The 9,528-nt window shown below is 51.0% G+C and overlaps 2 protein-coding genes across 2 annotated transcripts; both read left to right on the top strand.

Annotated features, from left to right (window-relative positions):
* Window positions 1-103: 103 nt before the first annotated feature.
* N7532_009714 (uncharacterized protein) lies at window positions 104-5,154 on the top strand (the record flags this gene model as incomplete). The annotated part of the gene is made up of 15 exons (XM_056622205.1): window positions 104-381; window positions 434-605; window positions 662-757; window positions 809-906; window positions 975-1,150; window positions 1,204-1,307; window positions 1,360-1,487; window positions 1,542-1,659; window positions 1,715-1,841; window positions 1,891-2,155; window positions 2,208-2,262; window positions 2,312-2,495; window positions 2,548-2,822; window positions 2,876-4,079; window positions 4,430-5,154. The coding sequence occupies 15 exons, from the start codon at window positions 104-106 to the stop codon at window positions 5,152-5,154; spliced, it is 4,005 nt and encodes a 1,334-aa protein (XP_056473011.1).
* A 406-nt stretch (window positions 5,155-5,560) lies between these two features.
* Window positions 5,561-9,252, top strand: N7532_009715 (uncharacterized protein; the record flags this gene model as incomplete). The annotated part of the gene is made up of 5 exons (XM_056622206.1): window positions 5,561-5,707; window positions 5,756-6,633; window positions 6,762-7,350; window positions 8,033-8,899; window positions 8,983-9,252. The coding sequence occupies 5 exons, from the start codon at window positions 5,561-5,563 to the stop codon at window positions 9,250-9,252; spliced, it is 2,751 nt and encodes a 916-aa protein (XP_056473012.1).
* Window positions 9,253-9,528: the final 276 nt, after the last annotated feature.

Consider the following 9,528-nt stretch of genomic DNA (forward strand, 5'->3'; position numbering starts at 1 on the left):
TTTGCGTCTTGATTTCTCACAAATAGCACATTGTGTCTCTAGACCGGAAATTATTTCATCCTCCGAAGAAAAATCCATCAACAGTCTGATATTCTCTTTCAATATGTCGGAAACCAATGTAGACATCCCAACGGCCACAGGGGATAATCCAGTTGCAGAACCAACAGCCGAAAACGGTGACAATAGAGAAACGGCGCCAGAAAAGAAAGATGTGATCAAAAACGATGGCAAGCTTCTACTCACTGTCATCAAGTACAACAAGATAGAAGGAAAAGCAATGTCCGGGGGTAAACTGGCACCGTCACCATCGCAGCTGGCGACATCTGCCCTGGCCATCGTCAGAATTTATCTACTGAACGAGGGACATCTCTCAAAGGACGAGTAGGTCTTTGTTAATTATGGGGTTATGCTCAGTCTAACAATGTGTGTGTAGTGGGAACAAACCTTTCTGCACCAAGGATGGTATTGAAGTGACCGATGAGATTACTTTCGACAATTACATGGAGGAAAGCCCCAATGCATCGACGAGCACTTCTGAACAATCTGGAAATGCCGCCGAAGCCGAAGAGTCTCACGACAAAACCGCCAATAAAAATGCGAAACCCGTAAGGCATTTCTGTCTTCTTCCAACGCAACTATGGGACTAAACAAATAATAACAGGTGAAACACAATATCTACATCCTGACCAAGAAAAGGAGCAGAGAGTTGGACTCGATCGCAGACGCATTCATCAAAAAGGGCGTTGACCTTACCAACGTGAGAAATCCATACTCTCCTCCCTGATCGGATGCCACTGACACTTCGCAGACAGGGACAGTCGACTTTTTAGAGGCCCCGACTGGAAAGCCTCTGACTTCCAGTTTTGAGAGCAGCAGCTGGGCAGCTGAAGAAAGTAGGACTATTGTGTCAGTATTCTCTTTCATTTCTCCCTTTCGCTCGATTGTGGATGAAGTAATGCTCATAATCTCTATAGTCAGCCTGTCAATATGACCGAAAAGGAATGGGGAATTGTCATGCGTACCAATAACCTCCTGTGCGGTCAGTACTTGCGAACTGGCCCCATTGACAAAGTCATCAAAGTCCAAGGCCAACCGGATATCAAACGACCAAGCACGGGGATTGTTGATGTAAAAAGATCGTATTATTCAGGTAGGTTGTCATTGCAATAGTCTGCCTTCTGCCTATCGCTAACTCGGCCAAAGTATTTGCCGTGAAACCGAGAATGCTGCCGGAATACGACATCACATTCAAACTCACCGAAAAGGCATCCAAGGAGATGCATAAACTCGGCATTCCACATCCAGGGGTATGTCTATTCTCTCCCTTTATGCCAGGCTGGATGTTAATCGCGACTATAGCACTCTTTCCGCATCCCCCGATTCCAGATAAAGGACGCGTCTCAGGTCCGCGTGTTCGAGACCAAGGGCTCTCTGGAAACAACAATGGCTGAAAGTAGCTTTTCATCAAAGTCGGTCGATGCTGCTGTGTGAGTAACCCTTCAGACCAGGATTCTGAAGGATATGCTGATCTTTTCCACAAGTGGCGGATCGGGTTTTGGTTTCAGCGCTGCTGTAAAGGGAGGTGCGAGCTGGGGTACTGACGACAAGAGTGCGAGTTCCAAGTTCAATGACTCGAGTTATATGCACGTTGTCTACGAGGTAATGAAGCTCCCCCAGAGACATGGGAGGTTCAGGTACTAACCTGGTCAATCAGTTTCCACGCGTGGAGCTAATTCTGAACGAAGAAAATCTGGAATTAAGTGACGAGTGCAAAAAGGATGTTGAAAACTTGCGAAACAGACGTACCTTGAAGGAGTTGACTCATTTTGAAGAGAGATACGGTATGATCGCCACATTTACTCACTATACCTAGACTAACGGATGGGACAGGCAACTTCTTCGCCCGCAGTATTCACCTGGGAGGCAAGTTGATTTCCATCGAGGAATCCGACTCTGTTGCGGGCTCTTCTGTGGAGGAGAAAAAGAAGATGCTCAAGGCAGCAGCCAGTGCTTCGGTATCTGGCTATGGCTTCCAGGCCGAAGTCAACTATAGCCAGACAGAGAACTCTGGGACTAAGAAAACGTCCACGGAGAAGAAAATGACTCACTCCATGTCTTGGTCGGCGAATGGAGGAGATACAACTCTCTGCAACAAGTACGTTTATCAACAAACGAGTGGAGAAAGAATACTGACAGCGTTATCTCAGTCCACCAAAATGGTGTTCCACGGTGTCCGACTTCTATAACTGGAGAGTCATGAAGGTACGGTACATCCTGGCCTAGAAACAGCAGTGTCTAACCATCATTACAGCAAGATGATGTCGTCAATCTCTACGAGTTAATGGGAAAACTACCTGGTTACGAGGACATTCCGAAGCTGATTTATAACATCATTCATCTGAACCCGGAGCTTACAAGTCTGGTCCAGTTTTCGCTTCATCTGGAGGCTGGGAGCCACAACGGTCCTAGGGTTGTTACCTTTGGAGAGGACACTGGTAAGTTTTGCTCTGGAACTCTCATCAATGCGCTATTAACAAGAGGGAACAGAACGAGAGATAGCGCCTCTGGACATGGATCCTCTGAACCACGATCAGAACCAGAATGCCCAGGTAAAAGTTACACGGGACAACAAGGGTCCGAAAGGGGATATTCAGGACAACGTGCATTCCCTACGGCAGCATCGGAAAGAGCTCATCTCGGAGATTAAGTTTTCAAAAGCAAAAGCCGGCGAGTATTCCACCGTTTTTGGTATTCCTATCAGCAATGACCAATCCAACGTTTCCATCGAGGGAAAGGATAGCGCTGGGGTTTCGCATCCTCGGGTAAGGCACCACAGTACACTCTTGCATAGCAATCAGGATTAACCTCAGAACAGTTCAAATACGGCGTCAAATACCCCATCCACTACTTGGTTAATGCAACAAACGGAGAAGAAGAAGAAGTTCTGCTGCACAGTCTTCAGATCGGCGGTGACGGGTCGTCCAAACCCTTCCTCTATGGCAAACACGATACAGCCTCGAACATCATGGTTGAATTCGAACCAATCTACGAGACAACAAAGAAGAAGACGACACCGATTGCCCAGAATGACAAGGTCCGGCTGAGATTTTCCTATCTACCGACAGATGCTGCTGTCCACCGCGTTTCAAATTTCCGGATGAAAGACGTCGATGATATGATGATGCCTAAAAGTCAGGACCTCAAAACACTGGCTGCTCAGCTGCCTGGAATACCTGAGCCTCGGCCCCCCATACCACACCTCCCGTTTCAATATTATTTGAAACCCCTTGAAAAAAAACGGAAGTGGGTCGCCGACTCGATGAGGGCTTACGGATATAGTCCGAGTTATCAAGCAACGTTGGATAAACTTGATCGAGAAATCTCTAATTATAAAGGATCGGACGCATATAAAAAGGCCCAAGCGGAGTACGATGTTAAGCTGGAGCATTACAACCGCGCCAAACTGATATATGATCAAAGGATGAAAGAATATGACCAGAGTCTGGAAGAGAAACTGAAGAAGGCCAGACAGGAGACACGGAGTCTCAAGGAAGAATGGGAACAGCATCAGAGAGACAAGAACAAACTCGTGGTTTTTGATGAATTCACCTTCCAGGTGGAGTATTGTGATGCTAAAAACGGAAAGAACCTCGGAAAGGCGATCGAAGCGGCTGAGAAGGCATTGGCGGCTGAGAAGGCAGCGAAAGCCGCAGAAGCAGCTGAACAGGCCGCTGAACAGGCTGGACAGGCTGCCGAGGAGGCAAAACAGAAGGCCAAGGCAGCAGCAGAAAAGGCCCATGATGAAGAGGTTGAGAAACGGAAGAAATTGCTTTTCCCTGGTTTCTACTTTCTTCAGGGCTATGAGCAATGGCTGGCACAGAAGAAGAAGCTCGAACGGACGGCATGCCTATTGGACGATGGGAAGGCAGCCACACTGCGTGAGGATATAAAGACCAAAGACAAGAACATGACGATGTGTGCAGAGTGGGACTTGGACGAAGATATACTGACAGCCATGTCTAAGATCGGGGACAATCCTTTCTGGGTCCCAGCAATGGCTGTAGTCAAGGTACCCGGTAGTAAATAGATGGCTGTCATAGGGAGATACGTCAGGTTATGTCATGGATGCAATGGATGCAATGGGATTTCCATTTAATAAGTGATTCCAACAGGCAAATTGTGGCAGGTGACCACAACACCACAACGCCCGGATGGAGATTATTTTAGTATGATTAGAAGGCCCGCATCCGCCAGACTCTAAAACCATTTCTCTTTTTACATATTATTGAAAATTGGTGGCAGGAAAGATGAAATACTCTCAGCCAATAGAAACTCGGACGAAAACCCAGACTGGTCACGTGCCATTCCCTCTACTGACCGGGGTTCTGTAACTTCTGTCTGTTGTGCTAGGCGTAAACCAAGGGCCTAGCGCAGCAGATTCTGCATTACCTTGAACCGGTCCTACGAGCGAACACCGAGCTTCGGGTTGCAAACGCCGAACTTGGGGAGGAATGCAAACGCATGTCAGAAGCATACAAGAACGTGGAGGCCATCGCGGCCGAAGCAGCGTTATATCGCAAGGAACTGGATGAATCGCGGAAAGAGGTCCATGAGCTCCACAAGGAGGTCGCCAACCTGAAAGAACTAATCCAGTCGGTGTCAGTGGGGCCACCCACCACGTCGCCTAGTACTCAGGTCAGCAGCCCAGGAAGAAGCTGGGCATCCATCGTTTCGCAATCGTCGTTAGCATCGTCTAACACCCGGGCGGCGCACACTGGACTGGGCCTCCCTGCGGTGGTACTGGATCTACGCTCTGCTAGAGAGGATACCCAGACTCTAGTGGACGACCTCGCGCAGACACGGAAGAGGATCTGTACCGCACTTCAGGATGATACTACAACTGCGGACGTCGACATTGTGGGGGTAAAACCTACTTCGCGGTCTACGGTGAAGATCTTTGTCGACTCGGAGGAAAGCGTCGCGAATCTTCGCCAGGCAACGCACTGGTTAGACTCCCTACCACGTGCTAAGCTGCAGGGCGAACAATGGTTCCCCATCAAATTGAACGATGTCAAGAAGGAAAGTGTCTTTGAAGCGTCTGGGGCGCAACGGGAAGATTTCGCAAGAAGCTTCCAAGACGAGAACGATGTCTGAGAGGTTAAAAAGATCATTTGGCTAAGCGGAAAGAAACGATACGGATCTATGGCTATATATCTGTGCCGACAAGCAGATGCAGATGCATTGCTTAGCCGTCGTATCGCCCATGTGCGTGGGGAAGCAGCGTTCTCTGATAGATTATATGAGCGACAGCGACCCCTGCGCTGCCGCAAGTGTCAACAGTATAATCATAAGGAAGACCGGTGCCCAAACCCTGAAGCCTGCGGCAAATGTGCGGGCCACCACCGCATCCAGCAATGCACATCTGATATCACTAAATGTGCCGCCTGCCAGGGCAACCACGCCGTCAGCGACCGCAACTGCCCGAAATGGGATGAAGCGTGGAAAGTGATCCGTCGACGAGAGCAGGAGATGATAGCCAGACGAGCAGACTCTCGACACAATGGTAGCCAGTAGAGATTTGCGTGTGCTACAGGCCAATCTGAGGAAGGGCCCCGAGACCCAACTGAGCCTCCTGAACGACCGGTCGCTGCAATCCTGTGACTTGCTGATGATCTCGGAACCATATGTTTTCCTGATGAACGATACTGTATGCTCCCATACACATGCTAATTGGACACCGCTTTGGCCCTCACAGCGGCATTCGCTAGTCGGAGGGTTGAGGCCGCACCGGAGCATGATCTGGGCGAACAAAAAGACATTCCCGCACAGACAGATCGACGTTGCGTCAGCCGACATTGTCGCCATACTGCTATTTACGCCCTCGCCAACTCTAACAGTATCAGTATATATTCCGCCAGGAAAAGGGAGCGTAGGAACTAGGACACTAACTCAAGGGCTGGATGCAATCCGGGAAGCCTATCATCGAGTCCAGAGCGAGTACGGGGACAACATTGACATTCTCATTGTGGGAGACTTTAACCGCCACGACCAGCTCTGGGGAGGAAACCAAGTGGCCACGCGGAACCGTCAGGGTGAAGCGGAACCAATTGTGCTCCTCATGGCGGACTGGGGCTTAACAAGCTTACTGCCCCGAGGGATCTTTACCCGGGAGGAAGGCCCATATCGGTCGACCATCGATCTTTTCCTTGCGTCAACGGACCTGAGCAGGCGGGTCACGCGGTGTCGCATCCACCCTGTTGAACATGGGTCAGACCACCGTGCAATTGAAACAACCTTCCAGAGCGAAGCACGACCAACGCCTCCCCCGACAATCCGCTTCTCATTCCGTGAAGCTCCATGGGCCGACATCAACAGGGAGTTAAGAGACCTAGAGATGGATATCACAGATATCACCGACCGCTCCGAACTAGACGCGACTGCAGGGCACTTGACTCGCAGGGTAAGCGCAGCAATTCGCCAGTTAGTCCCGGTTGTGCGGCCATCCCCATACGGCAAGCGATGGTGGACATCGGAGTTAACGGCATTGCGAAACACGTACATATGGGCCCGAAATCGATGCACGCAAGCTCGGCGGTATGGAGTCGACCTTACGGCGCTGGAAGACACGGCATTGTATCTACGGAGACAGTACCACCGAGCAATCCGTGACACCAAACGACGGCATTGGAGAGAGTTCCTTGACAATACCGACAACATCTGGAAAGCGGCACGATACCTCCAGTCAGGTGACCAATCCATAGGGATAGTCCCTACACTGCGCTCGGGGACCAGACGATCAATGATGATCAGGGAAAGGCCCATACGCTTCTTAGGACCTTCTTTCCGCCGCCGCCCAATATCCAGGATGAGCCGCCAAGAGACAAATCGCTGCCGGACGCCCTTCCGATGGAAATGATCACGGAACACGAGATCGAAGTGGCTCTAAAGAGGATGGCATCATGGAAAGCCCCCGGACCAAACGCGCTGCCGGTGGTGGTATGGCAACAAATATGGCCTACTGTGAAACAATGGGTCGTCGAAATCTTCCAAGCGTCACTCCGACTCAGCTACTTCCCCAGCGATTGGAAGGTAGCTAAGATCGTGGTGATACCCAAGAGTGGACGTGACCCATCGTTGCCAAAATCATACCGCCCTATCTCGCTGTTGGCGACTCTCGGAAAGGTACTAGAAGCAGTCGTCGCCAACAGAATCTCAGCCCTAGTCGAAAAGCACCAGTTACTGCCCCCAAATCATTTTGGCGCTCGCCAGAGGCGGTCATGCGAGCAAGCGCTTAACATCCTAATGGAAAAGATACACGATGCGTGGCGTGAGGGCAAAGTCCTCAGTCTGGTGAGCTTCGATGTTAAGGGTGCATATAACGGAGTGGACCGGGGTGTCCTGTTGCAGAGACTGCGAGAACGAAGAATCCCGGAGGTCCTAATCCGATGGGTTGACAGTTTCTGCTCCTCGCGACGGGCGTCGATCATCGTAAATATGTACCAATCCGAGGAAATGGCTATCGAGCATGCGGGCCTACCGCAAGTCTCGCCGCTCTCTCCTATTCTCTTCCTATTCCTGAATGCAAATCTGGTGGATGTCTCTATCACCAGAAGAAAGGGAGCACTCGCCTTTGTTGACGATTGTACACGTTGGACGGTAGGCTCGTCTGCTGAGGCGAATACAACCATACTCCAGCAGAAGGTCATCCCACGAGCGTTAGAATGGGCGGCGCAATCTGGCGCAACCTTCGAGGCGGAGAAGACATCGTTCATCTACTTCACAAGGAACCAGCGGCTGCGCCAACTGCCTGCGGTCCCGTTACACATAAACGGAGCGAGTGTTGCCCCAGCGCCTGAAGTTAAGATTCTTGGTGTGATACTCGACCAGGGTCTACGGTTCAAATCACATATCGGGAAGACTGTGAATAAAGGAATGAAAGCTGTCCTTGCACTAAGACAACTACGCGGGTTACCTCCTTCGGTAGCTCGCCAGCTCTTTACCTCCACAGTCACATCAAAGATTGACTATGCAGCATCGGTGTGGTGCCCCTATACGACAGGATTCTATTGCTGCGGCGGGAACCGGACGGCCGTTCGAAGCCATCCAGCGAGTCGCGTCTCAGGCGATCGTGGGCGTCTTCCGGAACACAGCGCTCGCCATCGCCGAGGCAGAGGCAGGGATTGAACCGACTGTCGTACGCCTTCGAGCACGCATCATGAAGCATTGGATCATCTGCCACACCTTACCAAGGGATCACCCTTTCTGGTCCTGTCGAGCGGCGGCCGCAATGCAGAATGGGAGGTATCTGTCACCGTTCAAAATACTAGCGAAGTACGGACCACAATGCTTGTCTGACATGGAGGTCATTCGACCCTTCCCTCTAGATCCATGGCAACGGTCTCTCAGGGAGTTGATCATCACTGTTGGATCTGATATGAACGAGCTGCATGAGGCTGGCCATGCCCGTCTCTGGTTGTTCACCAGTGTCAGCGTCCGCAATGGTTTGGTCGGAGTGGGGCTGATCGTTCGTGTTAACCAAGTCGATATCGCCTCGTCACACCGGACGGTCGGAAACGATGACTCGCTCAACGCTCATTACGCACAGCTGGGGATGGTGCTGGAGGCTGTCTCATATGTCATGACAATGCTCCCTCGTATCCAGATGTCACCGTACAAAATCCAGGTTGTGATCGTCGTGAGCAACCCTGCTGTCCTGCTTTCGCTTGCGAAGCCGCACCTTCAAGGCGGACAGGCTCTTATCACGAGGATCACCAACACAATCGACCAGCTGCTGGAGATGGGGACTAAGGTTAGCCTGCAGCCACCAACTGATGAAGACCGCGAGAATACTACGCGAACACATACCCTCGCACGCGAAGCAACAGAAGAGAACTGCGAAGTTAGCCCCCTCCCTGGGCGCAAGTCCAGCTCCGGGCGTCGGCATTGCGATGGGTGTGGGCGAATACTAAACAACATCGGAAGAACCACTTCCAACTGTGGACCACTGGCCAGTTTACTCGCCAGCTGGATTCGGCACTCCCAGGACCCCACACGAAGATGCTCTATGACAGCCTGGATCGGGAGAAAGCAGCAATACTAGCTCAACTCCGTACGGGACATGCCAGACTGAATGGATATCTTCATCGAATCGGCAAGGCCGATTCGATTTGTGCGAATGTGGCATTGAGCGAGAAACAGTCCCTCATTTCTTGCTTCGATGTACACGGTGGAATGAGCAGCGTCGCGCGCTGATTGAGGCCACAGGGCCGAGCTTCGGTAATCTGTCACAGATGCTAGGAGGTAAACCTGAGATTGGAGGAGATTCGTGTGTAGCGAATGGAAGAGCTTGGAAACCTGATATTAAGATTGTCAGAGCCGCCATCGCGTTTGCAGTGGAGACAAAACGGTTGGCTCCTGAAGGGTGAAGAAAAAGAAGATCTGAATCGGACATCTCGCATGTGGTAACGCTATCAAATGTATATATCCTATGGAGCAGTGCACACAAGCTAGGGGGCTACATACGACCTA

The sequence above is a fragment of the Penicillium argentinense genome, assembly GCF_028826775.1.
Source record: "Penicillium argentinense strain IBT 30761 chromosome Unknown utg000009l_segment0_segment0, whole genome shotgun sequence".
Lineage (NCBI taxonomy): Eukaryota > Fungi > Ascomycota > Eurotiomycetes > Eurotiales > Aspergillaceae > Penicillium > Penicillium argentinense.